This window comes from Phyllostomus discolor, chromosome 3 (genome assembly GCF_004126475.2).
Source record: "Phyllostomus discolor isolate MPI-MPIP mPhyDis1 chromosome 3, mPhyDis1.pri.v3, whole genome shotgun sequence".
Classification (NCBI taxonomy): Eukaryota; Metazoa; Chordata; class Mammalia; order Chiroptera; family Phyllostomidae; genus Phyllostomus; species Phyllostomus discolor.
The window spans coordinates 11,971,304-11,991,642 of record NC_040905.2 but is presented as its reverse complement, the minus strand read 5'-3'; the positions used below and the strand labels follow the sequence as shown (position 1 = coordinate 11,991,642).

Genomic DNA, 20,339 nt, shown 5'->3' with positions numbered 1-20,339 from the left:
TGACAGGCAGGATAAAGTTGACAGATAAATCTATGCCTCTAGAGATTAACATTTTCTATGTTTTCCCACATTTTTTAAAGATTGTATTTATTTATTTTTAGAGAGGGAAGGGAGGGAGATAGAGAGAAACATCAATGTGTGGTTGCTGAGGGTCATGGCCGGCAACCCAGGCATGTACCCTGACTGGGAATTGAACCTACGACACTTTGGTTCGAAGCCCGAGCTCAATCCGCTGAGCTATGCCAGCCAGGGCTCCCACAGTTTTTATTGTTGTTGAAGTACAGTTGTCTCCATTTCCTTCCCCACCACTCCTCCTCCCCCCCAGAAATGTTCTACTTTTAAGAAAGGAAGAGAAAACTGTCTAGGATGACCCTAATGGATGGATTAGAAATGTGGTCAAAACATATATGTAATTTGGGAACTTAGCAAGCCCATTTATAACTAAGGAAACCAAAGGGCAGAGCAAAATCAACTCCAATGGCTAACATTTGGACAAAACTCAAACCCAGAGAAGGTTCTGCTTGGCTCTGTGCTCGTTCTGCCGCGATCTCCTCCCACTGCCCCCACGTTCCACAACGAGGGGGGTCCTCCACGGCCACCAGCATTCCACTTCACCCCTTTTTTCCTCTGTTGGCTCATTGCTGTAACTGCGGGTCAGGCTGCCTCTGGAGAGCGACCTGGTGCCGTGGCATCACCATGACAACGTCCAGGCGGTAGAGAGGGATGCCCTGCTGGATGCTATCCAAGCAACAGAATAGGGAAGGAAGTGTTCTTATTTTAGCCAGGGGTGTAGGAAGAGTTAAGCAGAGTGAGGAGTCAAAGAAGAAAAAAAAATAAGGAAAAGGAAATCTATTTTGCAAAAAGGTGACGAAGAATCACACGATCACTACCAGGTTGGGAACACCATGGGGGCTGTGGGTATCGAGAGGCGAGTTTCATCACAGGTGAAATCTGAAATTCAGGGCCCGGGATGAACACTTGGGAAGAAAAGTTCCTGAGGAAGGGGTGATGGGAGATGATGAAATCGACCACATCACCATTTCTTTCAGGCTCACAGAATGGACCACTGCTTAAGCCTAGGTGGGCAGCAATGGCGCCATGGTGAGGCGAACAAACTTCTACCAGGATTGGCACCTGAGGGAACCCTAAGAGGATCCTGGCAAGGGCAACCTCTATGCCCAAAGTACTTTAGATATTGGAATGCTTTGGTAAACATGTATGAATGAACCTTTTTACAGCAAAGACCAAACACTTCCGAGGTCCTCAAAGCACTAGAGGAGGATGCAGTATTTTGTATTCCACTTCTGTTTCAAGATACAGTGTCAGCATTGCCTCCTGGAAACCTGAGCTAAGAAAACAGCTGGCTTCAGCTATGCTGGAGATGACAGTTCGAGAAGCAGACATGAACACCTGTCACTATCATCCAGCCTCCAGTTGCCACTAGAGGTGTGGCCGCTGGGTTCTGGTATATTCTGGTTGGCCTAAGGCAGAGGAGAAGGCTTCAAAGAGGGAGGAGGCAGAGAGGATGGAGAGAGAGGGGGACACAGTAGGGAGGGGAGGAGATGACCATCTCTTGAGTGCTCCGCCCACTCGGCTCTGTGTGGGGAGTTTGCAGTCCCATCAAGGTCTGAGAGGTGCACCCCAGGGAGATGGGTTCTTGATGCCTCATAGATGAGATGTGCAGGTATGGCTGTCCTTGGCGTTCCCTTATCTGGCTTCCTCTACAAAGAGCTCTCTTGCCTTCATCCCATGATGCCTTGGGATAAGAGGTCAGGGAGGCAGAGGTTCTCGTCTCCATCTTGTAAGTGAGAAAACGGAAGCAAAAATGGAGCTTTCTTCTCCTGGCTGAACCATGGTAGGGCTGGGGGTGGGACCCACGTGTCTCTTCAATCCTGGCCGGCAGCGCAGGAGTTACTTTTAAGCCCGAGTTCATCCTGCTGGCACATCAGTGTGAACAAGCGTGGTCATAGGTTGGGGGCTTTGGGGTCAGAAGACTTGGGGCCAAGTCCTAGGTCTCCTGCTTTCTAGGCGTGGACTTCAGTTTCTTCATCTCTCAAGAGTTTGAATGGCGGCTATAAACTTCCTTACGGTTTTAAGTTCTGTGACCATGACATCTTGTTGCAAAGCTCACTCCTGCATCTGTCTGTCTCCATCTGCCATCATCCCATCTGAATTTTAAGATGGCTGAGTTTTCTTCTTTTTAAGACCGCTCTTAAAGACTTCCATCTGCATTCCTCCTGCCAAGCCAGTGACACTTCCTATTCTATTAGACATCATTTGGCCGGAGCGTCTGATTCTTTCCCTCAGCGCTACTTAGGAGCAGCCATTCCAAATGTTCTGAGCTATAATGGCAACTGCAAGGGGAAATGCAGTGATTAGCAGAGAACAGACACCGTTTCCATGCCTCTTCATCCTCATGTGTAGGATGCAAATAGAAATTCAATCGATAAATCGATACTTTCCTTGGGAGAAGGCCTTCAAACCATTGGCAAGACGTGTCAGCAGCCCTTGGGAATGGCCTTAGGTTTTGACAGATGCTCTCGTTTTGACTCGCATCCTGAGTCCTTGGAGGAGTTTCTGACTGGCGTTTTGAGAGTTCGTTCTAAAAATATTCTTCTTCCTCTCTCTTCCTTCTATTGGAAATTGGGAAATAATTCCACCAACTTTGTTTCCTTTGAAGATCAATAACAGAGCTATTGCTCATAGAGGTAACAGAGCTTCTTTAATGCACTACCAGGGGACAGCCTGTTTTCAGCTTAGCTCTGACAGCATGAACGCTTTTCCTAACAGCCAGGCAGGCCCGCGGTGCTAGGCCTGGTTCCACAGGGGGCTGCTTTCTAGCTTTGTTTCCCTTGGCTTTTTCCTCCCCCACTTTCCCAAATCTCTGTTCACTCAGGAGTGCATCTGCCTTTCTCCAGGTTCTGACCCCTCCCACCCTTCCCCCAGGCACCACCCTCCCTGCCCGGCGGGACCTGGGGCACAGCTGCATTTCCTGATCGTTTGCACGGGAGAATCCCGACAGTGGCTTCCTCCCCAGGGGCCCCGGAAAACGTCTGGGCACATTGTCTGCAAATGACAGGAGAAGAAGTTTGTCAGAGCGCACACTGAAGACAGGCACTTCGGGGGAGCATATGGTACTAATCAAGGCAAGAGGGTTTCTTAATTTGATGCTGAGATTTCTCTCCCACTTGGGATGAAAATCTAATTTTCTGCTTTGAAGAGATAATGCTTTCTTAGAAATAGTTGTGTAGGCACTCTACAAAGGAAACTGATTTCAGGGTCAGCCTGGTAACAACTCGCTCAGGGGTTTGCTGGGTAAGGGCATCTGAAAGAATAAGAATAATTAGGCATCCGATGCTGAAAAGGTGGGTACAAGGACGCCTCTACAGCAATTTTATGCATTCAAAAGCTTTGAGAACTAATTTCAACGCATTTATTGCAATTTACTTGATTGTATTTAAGAGCAAAACAAAATTTAAAAACCCTATCATTAATTATTACTCAGACTCTGAAGGCCTTTCTAAGAAACATTTTCCTCAAAGAGTCTTCAGTACAATTAAGTCAAATTGAGCTCCTGGTTAATGATAAGCTTTATATTAGTTTCAAATACGAATACCTGGAAAATCTGATCAATTGTTCCGCACACCCAGCGGCCTGTATAGAAATAAGACAAAAATCTCCAAACTCACTGATCGGCAGCCTGACCCACTGGGGAGGGTCATCTTGAACAGCCCCACGTTTGACAAGCCGAGGGTGTAAGGACTGCATCCGTGGTAGGCTCCTCTGTGGAGGAAAGACAGGGAGGGTGGAGTTTGGTTCGCTGCTCTTTGACCTCTGGCCTGTGGAACACGGACAGGGCAACAGAGAAACAGAAAACCCGCGAAGGCCGTGAAGATGAAATGGAATGCTGTTAATGTGGAACTCCAGTAGTTTCTGAGAAATCTTCTAAGTCTGTGTCAGGCAAATGGACTTATTTATCTTTCCTGTGGTGTCATAGATTTGAAATCGTGGAAGAAATTGGACACCATCCAGCCAAGGACTCTGACCTCAATACCTGCCCTACTCAGTTACTCTGAAGTAGTGAGACTCATCTTAGAGCAATGCATCAGAAATCATAGAGTCAGCGAGTATTTGTCTTCAAACTAGTCACCTTCAGAAGCCAGCTATTTCTTCCTGCTGTGGCTCTACCCTTTTGGGGACTCCTCTTTAAGTGTCTTAAGACTTAACTTGGCACAGAAGAAATACAGGGCTTGCTTCTTTTTGAACCTGAAACAGTCTTATTTAGTGTATACCATCCTAATCACCAATTTTGGTTGCAGACCAGTTTGACCATTTTTTTCCCAAATCAAAATCACTCAAATTGCGTATTTAGGACTATGCACTGTCCTAAGGCTATGTGGTAGGATGATCATGTATCTTGAAAGAGGAGACAAACACGTGTTAAATGCTGGGGGCACCACGGCTGCTTGAACAGATTAAATACTTACTGGGACACACATCTTCTGTAACGTTTACAGAATAACATCTTCTGTGTTTAGGTAAAATGTCAACCACAATGCTTTATAGTATCTCTGAGAGCAAATGTTTGTGCCTGTAGTCACTATGCGTGCATTTTATATGGATGGGCTTTGGTAATCAAACTTTGCAGAAATCAAACCTTCTCTCAAATCTAGACAGAAATTATGGACATAGAGGTGAAAGAATGGGAATAGTTTTTCATTCTGTCAACTTTTACTATAACTCACTCCTGTCTTTCACATAAACCTTATTATAAGGGTGTTTAAGTGTGCCACATAAAATTACCCAAGGGAGGTAACTGTAAGCAAAACTCTTAGTTTTCTATTACTTTGAACGCTACCAATGTAGCCATCAAGGGTTTATCGTTTACCATTGAAATGATTGTTTCTTGCCCTGGCTGGCGTAGCTCAGTGGATTGAGTGCGGGCTGCGAACCAAAGCATCGCAGGTTCGAATCCCAGTCAGGGCACATGCCTGGGTTGCAGGCCACGGCCCCCAGCAACCACACACTGATGTTTCTCTCTCTCTCTTTCTCCCTCCCTTCCCTCTCTAAAAATAAAAAAAATAAAATCTAAAAAATATATACGGTCTTCTTTTAAAAAAAAAAGAAATGATTGTTTCTCGAAAGTCACCCATAGGAGCAGAAATATGCAGGGTTCCATGTGTATCTTTAGAATTCAAAAAATAAATAAATAAATGAAAGGGAAAACCTGATGCAGCTGGCGCCTTGGCCTGAGCAGAGATTAAGTGGCGCCAGGGTCCTATGGGAGGGTCCTGAGCTTCTGTGAATGGAGACCAGCAGTTCTCCACCTGGCACAGGTCACAGTCAAAGCACATCTTCAAAGTCAAAGAGCTGTGATGTGACCTTTCATTCCACAGGCGCTCTACGACCAAACCAGGACTCCGTGCTGTTTGTCACCCCAGGCAGGGACCAGGTTAGTTTGGATGTGGTCATCCCATCACCCAATTCATTGGACGGATCTTTTCTTAGAACCTAAAATTAGAAACAGACCCCCGGGGAAGCCCCTCCAGCCCTATTTTAAAGATAGACATGTATAGTACAGGTGAGTCAGTGTTATGAACGTCGGGTGTCCCCAGGTGTGGTCACCTGAAGGAGATGATGTCCGTGTTCTTGGAGTGTGCTCGGGCCATCATCATGGCGAGGTCGTTGGCCTCGGAGCCGCTGTTCGTCAAGAAAATGACCTGGAGGGAAAACACAGACACGTGGCCTTAAACTTCAGTTTATTTTCTCACTATCCTGTTGATTCAAACTTGCTGCAGGCTGTGTGTCCCAGCCTCTGATTACTGCGGAGACTTACCTTCAGACCAGCAGTCGCCGCATCTAATTACTGTGTTAATTCTACAGCTTTGCATGGAGCAGCGGCTAAGTGCTACAGATGCCGCAGTGGCTCAGGGATGGTCCCAGTTGTGAAACATTCTGGACTTTCACTGGCTTTATTCGCTGCTCTGCAAAGTGCTAAGCGGGGAGGCTTGCTGACGTGTGTGCAGCGGTGAGTGGCTGAGTGTGGGTCCGAGTCCAGGTCTCCTGGTTCCACTGCACCTGGTCTGCACCTGGTCTGAAGGCCTGGGACTAGGCAGGCCCCCTGATCCTTTAGCCTCAGGGACAGCCCAGCCTCTAAGTTCAGTGTGTGTGAATGTTGAAAAATCAAGGCAACCAGAAAAAAAAAAAAGCAGTTCACCTTGGAGGAAAGAAAGGGGAGAAGTGGAGGACCCCGGGGACTCCGGCATGGCGCCGGGAGGCATGCGCTGTGCCCTTCTGCTCTTCCACAGGCGTGACTGTGCTGAACGCAGGCCGTAGCTACTCCACTGTCTTTCTCTCTTCTAGGTGCCAGAGCACATAGTGTGTCCAGATCATGCAGTAAAATAATACTAGTAGTGAACACGAGGTACTGTTCTAGGTACTATATATATATCAATTCATTGAATCCCTAAACGCAAATCTTGGCCAATGTTTTGACATCTCAATTCAGTTAAAAAAAAATTCAGTCCTTGCCGATGCAGAAAAAAAAATCTCCTTTAGCAAAAAAAAAAAAAAAAAATCGAAGTGCATCTTAGACTAAATGAACTGAATGGTAGAATTTATTTTCTTTAAAAATGGCCCTGCTCTTTGCACAGCAGCTATGAAACAGAGAGATGAGAACCTCTTGGGGAACACAAAGAAGGGAGTGGGGGGGGGGGCGGGGAGTGGGGGGCTGCGCAGCTCCTGCGGAGTGATTCCTGCAAAGACGCGGCGGTGAGGTTAGCGAGGAGAGGCGCGGTGCCGATGCAGCGAACACTGGCTGGTTTCACCAGCGATGTGAGAACTGCTTTCTTCTTGATTGCTTTCAGATCTAGCCATTAGCTCACTCTTTCAGCTGTTTAATGCACACGCCAAACCCCTGCCCGTATTCCTGCTCCCTAGGACTCCCATCCCTGGGAGCCCGGAGCGTTGTACCTTTAGAGGTTCAGGAAGAAGTGCGGCAAGCTTCTCTGCATACTCATGGCTTGGTGGGTGGAAGAAGAGGGCGCTTGTGTGCCACAGGCGGCCGAGCTGCTTTTGTGCCGCCGCGTTTACCTTCCTGGACAGACAGGAGAGCAAAGTTAGTTATCCACGCTGCAGGCAGCTGTGCCCCTCCCAACACACACGTCGGTCACCGAACTGTTTCAAGAGGCCGATTTCATCCACACACGAGAAAGCTCTCGAACCACCGGAGGTGTCTGGCAATGGGGTGTGCTGACCCAAAAGGCAATGAAGGAGAGCGAATGAGTATCTCATAAGGATTTTAGAAAAGAAGTTTCTAGTTTAGGAGGAAGTCTGGACTTCAAATCTCTTCTACCTTGGTTTTCTTCCTCATCACGCTTTAAATAGGATACCAGGGGCAGCAAGATGTAAGCCTGGGTGTCTTATTTTTCTAAAGGACTGTAAGGTGCATCAAGCACTGGTGCACAAAATCAGTATTTTCTCCTTCAAAGGAAGCGCCACTCTCTGGGCCTTAGTAGCGGGGAATGTTGAACACTGTGTAGCTGTGAACACGCTCTGTGAAGGAAGGTTCGGGCTGAGGGGTCTAGGAACTCCGGGAGACGGACGTGTAGGTCCTGGCTTGGAGTGTCCTGAAAAGCCAGGTTCGGGTGTCTGATCTCGACCTAAGGACAGCGATGGCTGAGGTTTGTTCACATGGATCCGTTTGTTATTAATAACTGTCACGTCATAAACTCAGTGCAGTGGTTAGACGACTTGGAGAAACGCCAGATTGAACGGATTTCTGGACTGTGGGACTTTTGGGTACCTTCACCATCTCAGTGCTCCGCCCTCCCCAGGAGGAGGGGCACCGGGAAGTGCTTCCGGAGCTCGGTTCTGCACAGACAGGGCCTTTGCCAGCACGCCTCTCCTGCGGTCAGTGTTGCACGGAACTCCAGTTAGAAAATTGTGGAGTGTCAAGAAACCCTTTTGTCTGTCTGTTCAATTAGAGTTATTTATTTAAAAATATTATATTGTTGTTCTATTACACTTGTCTCAATTTTCCCCCTTTGCCCTCCTCTGCCCAGGCCACTCCCCCCCCCCCCCCCCCAGCCCTGCTCTCACAGTCAGCCCCCACACTGCAGTCCGTCTGGGCCATTCATGCTTGTTCTTTGTCTAATCCCTTCCCCTTCTTTCCACCATTATCCCCCTCCTCCCTCCCCTCTGGCTGCTGTCAGACCGTCCCATGTTTCCATGCCTCCGGTTCTTTTGTGCTCATTAGTTTGTTGTTGTTGATTAGGCTCCTCTTATAGGTGCGATCACATAGTGTTTGTCTTTCATCAACTGGCTTATTTCACTAAGCATACTATTCTCCAGTTGCATCCTTGCTGTGTTAAAAGATAACAGTTCCTTTTTTTCTTGCTGCTGCATAGTATTCCATTGTGTATATGTCCCACAGTTTTTTGATCTGCTCATTTACTGAGGGGTACTTAGGCTAGTTCAGCACTTGGCTATTGTAAATAACACTGCTATGAATGTAGGGGTGCGTAGGTTCTTCTGAATTGGTGTTTCAGGATTCTCAGGGTATAATCCCAGCAGTGGAATTACTGGGCAAAGGCAGCTCCATTTTCAGGGTGTTTTTTTTTTTTGAGAAAATGCCATACTGTTTTCCACAGTGGCTGCACCAGTCTGCATTCCCACCAACAGTGCACTAGGGTACCCTTTTCTCCACATCCTCACCAGCACTTGTTGTTTGTTGCTTTGTTTATGATGACATTCTGACTGGTATGTGGTGGTATCTCATTGTGTAAACTCTTAAACAACAGAGACATTTAGCAAAAGCATTTTTTAGCAAAATCAACCTGAGAGCCGCCCGAGGGTAGAATGGAGGGGGAGGAGAGGGCACTGGTGAGGCGGGCTAGCAGGGCAAGGTGGCCTCCCAGGTGTAGGAGGAGGAGAGGGGATGGGAGGAGAAGAATTCAATGGCAGGAAAACAGCCCCTTGGTGGTTATAGGGAATGAGAGGCAAGAAAGAGCCAAAGATGACATCAGTATTCTTGCTCGTAACACAGGGAAAAATCCAGGATCCACTGAGAAATGCAGCCAGTTGCCCAGCTACCCAGCTCATAGCCAGGAACTTCTGTATAATAGTTGACTCACGTGAATAGAAATGAGCATGTGAATGGAAACAGCATTGTGGAGCACGTGGTGGCTTTAGTCCTGAAAATGTTGAGTTTCAGCCAATAGTAGGATATCATGGGGCAGGGGAAATATGCCCTCTGATTTCCATTCTGGTTTATGAGAGTTATTATCATAGCTTGGTGAGGGGCCGAGGCCGAAGAGATAGAGTTGGGTAAGGCTGCTGAAAATGTAGCAATTAAATGAGCAGAGGTAGGGACATAAGGTGGGGCCCCTTCTACGGGGGAAGTAATGAGACTCAAAGGGAATAGAGAGGGAAGAGCAGGGTGCTAAGGAAAGAGGTGGCACCGCCAGAGTGAGGAGGTCAGAGGTCAGTGAGGAGGGGCACAGAGGTCATGAAGGTCAACAAGAACAGTCAGTGAACAGGAACAATCACTGTTGGGAGGGTTCAGTGGGAGCGTTAAAAATGTTCTCTACCTCATTTTTCTCTACTTCTTTCATGTGTGTTTGTCTTATTTTATTTTATTTTAAAGACTTCTTATTTTGCTTTTAGACAGAGAGAGGGAGAGAGAGAGAGAAACACTGCTTTGTTTTCCCGCTTATGCGTTCATTGGTTGTGCCCTGATCGGGGATTGAACCCTTAACCTTGGAGAACTGGGACAGCACTCTAACCCACTGAGCGACCAGGCTAGGGCTCTTCTGTCTTCAATTTCACTGGAAATGTGTTTTGCACGCTCCTCAGGACACCGCAGAGGGCCACTGCCTCCTGAAGGCGGAGATGGAGAGGAGAAGGTGACAGGAGGAGAAGGCGACAGGAGGAGAAGGCGAGGTCTGGGCCCCGGGGTTGAAACTCACTCCTGGCTGCCGGGCAGCTGCTGGCAGAGCAGACCCCCACCCTCACTTTGACGGGAAGGCCTCGGCCCATTCCATTTATGTAGACTTGCTACTTTATTTTTGTCCCACTTGATGTGAATTTTATTGGCCAGATTAGTAAAGGCATGAGAATACAGGCATTAAAATAAGATGGCTGGACCCCAAACCCTGAAGGACCACAGAAGGGCCTGCAGAGGCAGGGTGTGGGCAGGGGGTCGCCAGGCTAGCAGAGAACTCAAGGCCAAAGGACTCACACATTCTTCATGTGAGTTTCCAGCCATGCTACATCTTTGCCTAACTGTCCTTTCTTCCCTTACTCATGGGTCAGAGTAGCCGATGAAGGTCCTCAGGCTGAAACAGATTTCTCATCTCTCTTCATCCCCCGCCCCCCACACCAGCCCCCCCCCTCCCCGCCCCCGCTCTGTGAGAACTGCGTGCCTTCCTCTTCTCTCTGCCTTTTCCTCCTCCGTGCCTTTCCTCTCTTTGGAAGCTGTTACCAGTGTCACAGCACAGTGACACGCGTATACGCGACAGTCCGATTACACAGTACACCCCACACTGCAGGTACAATGAGAAAGACTAAAATTTGCCCTGTAAAGCAAAAAAGTGCAGTGGTAAGATTGTTTTGTCACGCAGGAAATAGGAGGGGGCCCCCCACCATAACCTGGGATACGCCAAGGGAGAGAGCGGTTGGTTAATCAGGGTCCCGAGTCACTCACGTGACCATTAGTCCTTTTCCCATACATCCTTCTGGAGTGAAAGCGCCGGGATTTTAAGGATACTCACGGGTGGCAGTGACCAACACTGACGGTGACAATCCCAGAAAAGAAGTCCAGGTATCTGTTTCCCTCGTGATCAAAGAGCCACTCCCCGTGGCCCTGGTGGAGCAGCAAAGGCTCGGAAAAGTAGGCCGTCAGCACGGGAGAAAGGTGCTGCTTGTGGATGTCCAGGACGCGGCCGTAGGGAAGGGACTGCGGACAGACAGCAGCTCGGTGTCAGCAGAAACCTTCCTTCCCTTGTCTCCACGGTGCTCCCAACAGCAGGTCCCCCGGGGCAGCGCCTCGCCTCTCTCCTGACCCAGGGTGCCGCCCCGTGCTCAATGGCGGGTGAGCGTGTCCGCTGTCTCCCAGGCCGGGCACCCAGCCCTTCCTCTCCGGTAGGGGGCGCCATAATGTGGCCCTGTGAGCCCTTTCTAGATGGAACACGAAGGAGGGAGTGGACAGTTTCTGCCTCTCAATGGAAACCCTGGGCTCTGAGTTGATTTTAGCTGTGGGGGAAAAAAAAAGACTGCCCTGGCTGGCATAGCTTAGTGGATTGAGCGTGGGCTGCGAACCAAAGTGTCGCAGGTTCTATTCCCAGTCAGGGTACATGCCTGGGTTGCAGGCCACGGCCCCCAGCAACTGCACATTGATGTTTCTCTCTCTCTCTCTTTCTCTCTCCCTTCCCTCTCTGAAAATAAATAAATAAATCTTAAAAAAATTAAAAAAAAAGACTTTGAAAGTAAATGTCTGAAGTAGTAAGTCAGGTTTAAAATCTTTTTTTAAAATTTTGCTGCATGTTTTTTAGAATTAAAAAAAATGAGTGCTGGTGATGTTCATGTCCATGATCGTTAAACTTGTCTCCTCTGCTTCTCTTCTTTGTGGGTCCCTCCTGACGATCTATCAGCTCCACAGTTTCTAACCTGTGAGTATTATGTAGACTAAACTTTTGGAGAGAGAGATATATTAATTAGCCTGAGAGCAAAATGATAACTTGATAATTTTTTTTTGGTGGAGAAGTCAGGGAAACTGTCAAAATCAGAACATTTTTTAAAAATCTTTTTTTAAAAGATTTTATTTATTTATTTTTAGAGAGGGAAGGGAGGGAGAAAGAGAGAGAGAAACATCAATGTGCAGTTTCTGGGGGCCGTGGCCTGCAACCCAGGCATGTGCTCTGACTGGGAATCGAACCTGTGACACTTTGGTTCGCAGCCCGTGCTCAATCCACTGAGCTACACCAGCAAGGGCAAAATCAGAACATTTTTAAAGTGAACGCGCACCATCCCATTTTGTGATACCTGTATTTATGTACGTGTGTATAGATCTGAATCCCGGTCCCTAGGATACACCATCATGGACAGTCCCTTCCTTGCACTCTCTGTCTGTCTCCCTCTCTCTGTCTCTGCCTGACTCACACATGCGCACACCAACTCATACAAGGGCACCGAAGAAAATCAGAGGGTTCCGATGGTCCCAAAGATATAAGGGATAGGCCATCTGTGATCAAATGGCTCAGTGACAGGCAGGGACAGCTGTGGCTCCTTCTCGAGGAAACAAGGGACTCAGCCTTTTCTAGAAGAACCACCTCTTTTAGGTTTTCCTGAAGCTCTCACTCTTACCTGGTATCTCTCAGGCGTGAAGTCACATGGAGGCATCCTGGGCTTTGTATGAAGACCGAGCTTGGTCCCAGACCCCCACAAAGCACCTACTAAGAGTGAAGTGAGTTAGGGTCCTCAACTAACCATCACACATGCCTGTTTGTATAAATCACCTATAGTTACCAAAATCCATAGGCTCTTTAGTTCTTCCTGTTGATTGTATTTTTTCCATTACATTTATCTCCCTTATACCCCCTCCCCCTCACAATCACCCTGCTGTTGTCTGGGTCCATGAGTCCTTTTTCCTTTTTGTTTGGTCCCCCGACCCCCTAACTACCCCCACCCACCCATAGCTGTCAGCCTCTGTTTATGGATCTGTCAGGATATTTTATTTCTTTTTTTATAAAGATTTTATTTATTTATTTTTAGAGAGGGAAGGGAGGGAGATAGAGAAAGAGAGAGAAACATCAATGTGTGGTTGCTGGGGGTCATGGCCTGTAACCGAGGCATATACCCTGACTGGGAATAGAACCTGCGACACTTTGGTTCGCAGCCTGCGCTCAATCCACTGAGCTATGCCAGCCAGGGCATAGGATATTTTATTTCTTAGTTTAAAAAAATCAGTCTTTAGTTTGGATTTAAAAATTGAGGTATCTCAGTAATGAACTTTCTGGAGGAAAATAAGATGGCTCTTCTCAAATGTAGTCAGGGGAGGTGTGGGAAGTTGCAGTTTTTCCCATCAGGGTCTTCCCAAGCTTGGAAACTCCTCCCCACCTCGGAACAGCTACATGTCTCTCTCCAGTGGGCTGAACTTCCGCCGGTGCTGTGTGTTGCTGGAATGTGTCCTCGTTATCAGTAGAGGTATCTTCTAAGCATTGGGTTGCCCAGGGCCTGACTCCCCAGTACCTGTCCCAGTTTATGGGTCAGGGCTGGCTGACAATAGACGAGGACTGAATGACTCTTGAGTTTTCATACAGGAATGAAGAGAGAGAGGTGCCGGGAAAGGTGCGACATTCAGAAGTACTACATGCAAATAGATGAGAAAGGCAAATCCTCCCTCCAACACACGACACGAAGACCACAACAACACAAGACCGTGGACAAGCCAAGACAGGCTGAGCCCCTGGGGCAACTGATGGACTACTACCTGATGGACAGCCGCAGTCACTAAATATTTGGAGTCAGAAGGGACTTTAGTTTTTTCTCTCTGGGTAAAATGCTCATTTTATCAATGACTAACCAGTCTGGAGTGGTGAATTAGTTTAAGGTCACCAAGGTTGTTGGCGGCAGCACAGGGTAAAACTCCAAGTGGCCGAGTTTCAGCCCAGTGCTTTTTGGCTCACTCACGGGCCACCTTTGGCCCCTTGTTTCCAGCACAGATTCTAATGGGAGAATGGGGCCAGGGAAGAGTGGCACTGGGACAGATGTCTAGAGACTATAAATACTCTCGGACCACAGTGCTGCTACTTCTGAAGGTTCAGTGTCAGTTACTGAGACAACGTTACAGGGGAGAATGCGGAGGCCCCGGGTTCTCTTGCTCAGCCCGAAGGTTTAAGGCCGTGGGTGAAGTGTCGGTGTTTTGTGTGGCTGTGGAGTCACGGTCCCGAGGAACACACTGAGCAGTTGTGTTTTTAAAGGAAGGTGAAAGGGAACAGCACTGAACACGTTTTCTTTCCAAGAGCTCTCACTCACTTTTCTGTTGCAAAGAATGACAAATGTCATTGATTTGCTCTTACTTTAAAAGCAAGTGGCTTTTGGCTACTCATGCATAAAAACAACCCCCCGAAATGACAGTTTAAGTTTCCTGAGAATTTCACCTTTGGAAAAGCCTTTCATTGTGTCTCTCTGCATTAGTTACTCTTCTGAGATGAAAAAACATTCTGGGTGTTTCTAAGAATTCAAATTTCCTTCACTCCTTTAGGCTGTTTTTCCTGTTTGCTAAGTGGAAGTTGCCCATTGAGACGGCTGTAAACTCTCTTGACTTCAAGGTTATAGGAATTGTGAAAGTGGGCTGAAGGGGGAAGAGAATTGGAAAGAAAGATTTGATAAAGGAAAGTCTGAATTTCAAACAAAGTAAATTCATTCATTCATTCACTCACCCAACTGATAGGAATACAATGGTGGGATGAGGGCTCCAAATGAAATACATAAAATTTCTTAGGAAGGCCCTGGCTGGCGTAGCTCCGTGGATTGAGCATGGGCTGCAAACCAAAGCATCACAGGTTCTATTCCCCAGTCAGGGCACACGCCTGGGTTGCAGGCCAGGTCCCCAGTGGGGGCCATGTGAGAGGCAACCAAACATTGATTCTCTCTCTCTCTCCTTCTCTTCCCTTCTCTAAAAATAAATGAAATCTTAAAAAAAAAGATTTCTGAAAAAAATTTCTCAGGAAGGAAGGAAGGAAAGAAGGAAGGAAGGAAAGAAGGAAGAAAGGAAGATAACAAGCAAGTAGAACAAATTAGTGAAGTGAAATAAGGCCAGATAACATTTCAAAAGTCCATTGCCTTTTCATATCTCCTCTCTCACTGAAGAACCTAAATTCAAAATAAGAGCAATAATACTAACTGACGGACAGCCCCTCCCCAAATGCTTAAGTTTTCATTATTTGCTAGAAAAAATTAAAATCTAAATATATAAATTACTCTCTGTGTTTTTTATTCAAAGTAGCTTGTGTTTTGAGGATGACATGAATTGAGGGTTAATAAAGCTTCCCTTGGGTTCTTAGAAATTCTGTATGCATGTGCACACATGCCTGTTAGCATGCGCGTGCACACACATGCATTAGTGTGCACATACACATGCCTATTAGCACACGAGGCACATGCATGTCCATTGGCAAGTGCAGACACACACATGTCTATTAGTGCATGCATGCATGCACATGTCTGTTAGTGTGTGTATGCACATGGCTGTGTGGGCAAGGGGAGAAACATTGAGTCCCAGGTTTATTTCTGTATGGGCATTTTTTGTTGCTTTTCATCATTTTAACTGGTCTGATGTTGCCTTTTTAGGCCTCATGCTAAAAACCGATGACACCTAATGATTTTTATCCAATTCACCGATTTCCACTTCAATCCACCTGGACAATTCAAAAGGTGTCCACCCCTTTTATATCATACGTGCCAGGTGGGGAATTCGATGTGATTTTCCAACTGCCTGATTCTCACGGAGTTCCAGGGCATGTAAGTCACCTTAACTTTTTCTTCTTTCCCCCCGAATCATAGTGTTAAAAAGTGAAAACCAGTTGGGCCAGATCAGTGGGAGAGATCAGTTTTCATGGGCATTTGAAAATTCTAGGGGACATGCTCTTTGTAGTGACAAACATTTTTCTGACATTTTTCTAACCAGCTTCCAACCCAAAGGGGGAATTTATCAAGTGCTTCCTTCCTCTTAAAAAAAGGCTGCAAAATACTTGAAAATACATAGGAGACACATTTGACAGAACATTAATGTGATTTATTAAAATGCTTTACTTCTGCTAGCACAACAGGTAACTTAAAAAAAAAGTGTTCCCCTGGCTGTTATAGCTCAGTGGATTGAGCGCGGGCCTGGGAAGCAAAGGGTCACAGGTTTGATTCCCAGTCAGGGCACATGCCTGGGTTGCAGGCTAGGTCCCCGATAGGGGATGTGCAAGAAGCAACCACACACTGATGTTTCTTGCCCTCTCTTTCTCCTTCCTTTCCCCTCTCTCTAAAAATAAAATAAATAAAATCTTTCAAAAAAAGTGCCCCTTTGGGTATCTCATTTGATACCTGAGCGAGGAAGATTTTATCACTCATTTTAGAGCTGGGGGCCGGGACGGGGTCGATGTGAGGTGTGTGCAGTTTGAAGTCTGCACCCACCTCCCCTGACCCTGCCCCGGCCCCAGGGGGTTGGGGGCTGGGATGCCACCTCATGGAGACCTGTTGAAACTCAGGCGAGGTCTGGATGAGGCAGGGGCAGTGCTTGGCTGGGGAGAAATTTTCTTTCCTCTGCTCCCGGCTGAGCTGCAGCCGCCAGCTCCCAGACTCCCAGACTCCCAGACTCCCAGACCGGAGAGGGGCTCCCTGGTTTTCACAAACAGCTCCCTCCACAGTCTGCAGGAAGTTACCGAGGACACTTGTCCCCACCGGGCAGTGCCATCTAGTCCCCCCACCACGGCAGGCAGCACCGAGTCTCCCTGCGGGGAGCCAGCTTTGCAAACGTCGGGCAAACGTCGGTTTACTGCTGCGAGTACGAGTACAAGAAACTGAGTGTCTTCTTGGATCCTTGTTTGTTGATGATCGCACTGTTTTCCATATGAACAACTGTAAGCTGACGTTTGCCCTCGCCTGTATATCACATGCCTGCCTCCCATGGGGGGCACCCAGGGGAGGGTGTGAGGCCTCTGATGGGTGCACGCGATGCCTGCTCCTTAGGCCCTGAAGTACTGTGCAAATGGCCAGATGGCAGGAGTAGCTGGGGGTCCTCCTCAGAGCCATCGCGTGCCCGTTGGGAGATGTTCCTGCTGGGCATCTTCATGCCCAGTCCTGCCCCTTCCTCACCCTCCCACTGATTTCTTCCCCTTCCTGCCTCCCTCCCCCCTCCCTCCTTCCTCCCTCCCTGCCTCTCTGCCTTATCCTTCCAACAAATGCCCTTTTGCTTAAGTAAACGAGGGCCAGTTGTCACTGTTCACAAGCAAGAGCTGCGCCCGACCCTGAGGCCGGCAGGTGGCCCCTCCTTTCGGCACCTGTGGGAGCAGACCTTCTCTGAGGCCGCCCCTCTGGCCCTTGGCCGCGTGAGGACTGCCCGGGAGCGGTGCAGGCTGGGAACTTCCCTTTAGGGCCAATTCTCATGTTTTTCTTAGAAAAGGCTTTGCAGGAGCCTCAGGAAGTTTCTCACGGAAACGGGCATTATTCGCCATCCCCCAGCCCCGGGGCACCCTCCCTGTGGGAGAGAAGGCAGATGACAAGAAAATGGTACATTAAGCACACACCCCGCCTTCCCGGAAGTGTTACACATTGAACAATTATTAGCTAATTAGTAACAAAGAAGGCACCACCGAGTTATTTTCTGCACTCTTCTGTACTGAAAACAGATCGCTTCCGTGACTTTGTGTCTGTGTGCACCACAGTGTGTGCACATTAAACACAGGCAAGGTCTAGCATGTTACGCACACAGACATCATACAGTAGGTGTCAGACAGGATTGTGACATGTTGATTTTTTGCATATCTGACCAGATCTAATGCCTGGTGATCCCCCCCTGCCCCATTTAACACAGCCCCTGACCCCTCTGCCCCATTTCATTTTCCTGTCTCCTCACCCTGACTTGGTGTTATTCGTGGTGGGTATCTGTACTAGACCTTTTCTTACACACATTCCCTTGTTCACCCGTCTGCCCTCAGCCTCCTCCCTGGGACACACGGGGCAGTGGCTTGGCTTCGCTCCCCGAGGCTCTGTCTATGGGACAGGTACGCACTTAGGTGCTCAAACACCTCTGATCGGATGGATGTGTTGCTCAGAGCAGGTTCTTAAGAAGAGTGTGTTCAATGAGTGTGTGTTCGGATGAATTAACACGAGCAGACATATATCAAGGTACAGCAGGTAAGAAAGTAGAAATCAAACTCTAGGATTTGAAAAGGCCAGGTAAAGAATTCCGCATCATGCCCACATGGTAGGGGCCGGCAGGGTTACTTCGCCTCTGTAGGGCAGCTACGTTAAGGAGTCCTCAGGGAGCAGATCAAGACCTCCGGCACCGAGCCTCAGCTGCCATTTCTTTTTTTTTTTAAAGATTTTATTTATTTTAGTTTTAGAGAGGGAAGGGAGGGAGATAGAGAGAGAGAGAGAAACATCAATGTGCGGTTCCTGGGGGTTATGGCCTGCAACCCAGGCATATACCCTGGCTGGGAATTGAACCTGTGACACTTTGGTTCACAGCCTGAGCTCAATCCACTGAGCTGCACCTCAGCTGCCATTTCTAAGACACCTGCGGCCACCGTCAGCCCCTCTCCACACCGGGCAGGGGTGAGGGGAGGGAAGGGGAAGGGGCGCAGGGAGGACACTTCCTCTTGCTTTATCAGCAACTGGTACGTTCAACGTAGTGTCCTTCTTATCAAGCATAAAACTCTGGGTATACTTTTAGCTCGTGCTTGCTTAGAAAATGGTGGGGGTTAAATGACATTTTGGTGAAAGATTTGTGACTGAGAGGAGAGAGAAATCCAAACGGGCTTGGAAGAAGGGCAGGTAAGAAAGGGTCTGGTGGGATCACACTGACTTCGGAGTTGGACAGACCTGGCTCTGAACCCCCAGCTGCTGCCACTACGCTTGTGCCTATGACCAGATTTCTCCATCATTCTGTATTCTGTCTCCTCGTCTGGGACATGGGATAATGGTACTCACAAGTCTGGCTGAAGATGAAAGGAGATAATCACTTAAAACATCAGACGTTAAAAGCATCAGACATTGCAATGAAAACAATTGCAATTCAGGGGAATAAAAAGCAAAGAGGGGAGGAATAAAGGATAGAGGAAGAGGAAAGATAAGGAGAGAATAAAGATAAAATCGATGGTACTGGGGGAAGAAAAAGGGTTTCCTATGCCCCATTCGAAGTTGTGAGGCCCAGGGTCCCACCGTGCCACATAGAAGCGTTGATGGCTACTCATTCTCGTGTTTGTGGGAGGGACATTACTGAGGGCGTGGTGCGGTTCTCGTGGGACAGGATACGTGTGCACATCACAAACACATAGGACATAACACATGAAGCCAGCAACGGCCGGCTACCCTGGGTCCTCTCCCAGTCTCTGCTGGAAAGAGAAGAGAGTTGAGTGGGAGGAGAGGACCAGGGTCGAGTCCCAGTTTCCTGGGAGTCACGGGGTTAATGAGTGCACTTCTCCCAATCTCAGTCTCCGTGTCAGTGATTGGGGGGTTGGTCCCGCCTCCTGGGCCACGGTGGCAATGTGTCTGTTAAAGTGCTCATACTTGAGCATCTATATATTGCAGTTAATATTTTCTTTTGAATTGCTTTCCTTTTATTCTTCTTTATATTATAGCTAAGGTAGCATGTTGTTTTTATTTTGAAAGTTATATAGTCAGTTTCTATTGCCTATGAATTTCATTTCGGGGCAAAAGGGGCTTTGGCAAATCCTGGACAGGAGAGGGGGGCATTGGATCTGGTAGGGTGAGACCCACTGTATTAGATGACCCGCATCGAAGGTCCCACAAGGTCTAACGTGTCAGGATTCCAGGCGACAGGCTCCAGAGCCTGGCCTTCCCCCTCTCCCTCACCCCCTGCAGCACCCACCCCCACCACTCCCTGGTGCCCACTCACAGCTCAGGCTCAGGGAAGGGCACGTCTTAGAAGTCCTGCATGAGGAAGTCTCCAGGTGCAAAGTTCGTGTCACAAGTCTCCAGGCCAGAGTCATCTCTCCTAGTCAGGAAGTAAATCCTGGTGGAAGCTGGTCAGAGGAAGGGCTCGGACTGCTCACCCCCAGGCTGGACTTTGAGATTAGGACGGAAGGGGTGGAGCTCCGGAGGGGAGTCCCGCCGGGGAGGGGACTGCCACCACTTCCCACAAGCCCAGAGCTTTTGGGGCTGGCAACAGTGCCTGAGGGAGAGGGGACGGAAGGCAGTGGGAGCAGGGAGGGAGGGAGAGAGCAAACGGAGAAGGCAGGCAGGCAAAGTGAAGGTGTTCTGGACTAGTTTTGTCAGTTTTGTGTTTCATCAGGGTCTCATGGGGTGAGCTTCTCTCTGCAGGTGGCGATGGGTGTGGGGAAGACTCGGAGACTGAGAAGGAGGAGTGCAGACAAGAAAGAGAGAGAGGATAACAGTGCATGAAGTGAATGAAAAAAGGAATCGGTTTTGGTACTGAGGGCTCTTAGAGGAAGACCAGAGGGATGAATAGGGGAGGGGCATTCAAGGGGAAGGAGGGGGCACCCATGAGTGAGAGAGGGCTCTGGGCAGCTGGACACCCCCTTAGGTGTCTGAGTGAGGCAAGAAGTTGAGAGTTAGGGGGCTTTGTTTTTACTGCATTTTAATTTTTA

The 20,339-nt window shown here is 48.2% G+C and overlaps 1 protein-coding gene across 2 annotated transcripts in view; it reads right to left on the bottom strand.

Moving 5' to 3' along the window:
* AGXT2 (alanine--glyoxylate aminotransferase 2) overlaps positions 1-19,807 on the bottom strand; it is a 36,885-nt gene extending 17,078 nt beyond the window's left edge. Inside the window, exons 1-7 of one of the 2 annotated variants that reach the window (XM_036020217.1) lie at positions 19,628-19,807; positions 12,364-12,449; positions 10,773-10,957; positions 6,973-7,096; positions 5,626-5,720; positions 3,690-3,783; positions 2,973-3,066 (exon numbers count right to left, since the gene is read on the bottom strand). In XM_036020217.1, the coding sequence (XP_035876110.1) occupies positions 2,973-3,066; positions 3,690-3,783; positions 5,626-5,720; positions 6,973-7,096; positions 10,773-10,957; positions 12,364-12,449; positions 19,628-19,721 (772 nt within the window). In that variant the 5' untranslated portion in view covers positions 19,722-19,807. Of the gene's footprint in view, positions 1-2,972; positions 3,067-3,689; positions 3,784-5,625; positions 5,721-6,972; positions 7,097-10,772; positions 10,958-12,363; positions 12,453-19,627 lie in introns of both variants that reach the window. The other variant, XM_028526888.2, reaches the window with a different exon arrangement.
* Between the last annotated feature and the right edge of the window lie 532 nt (positions 19,808-20,339).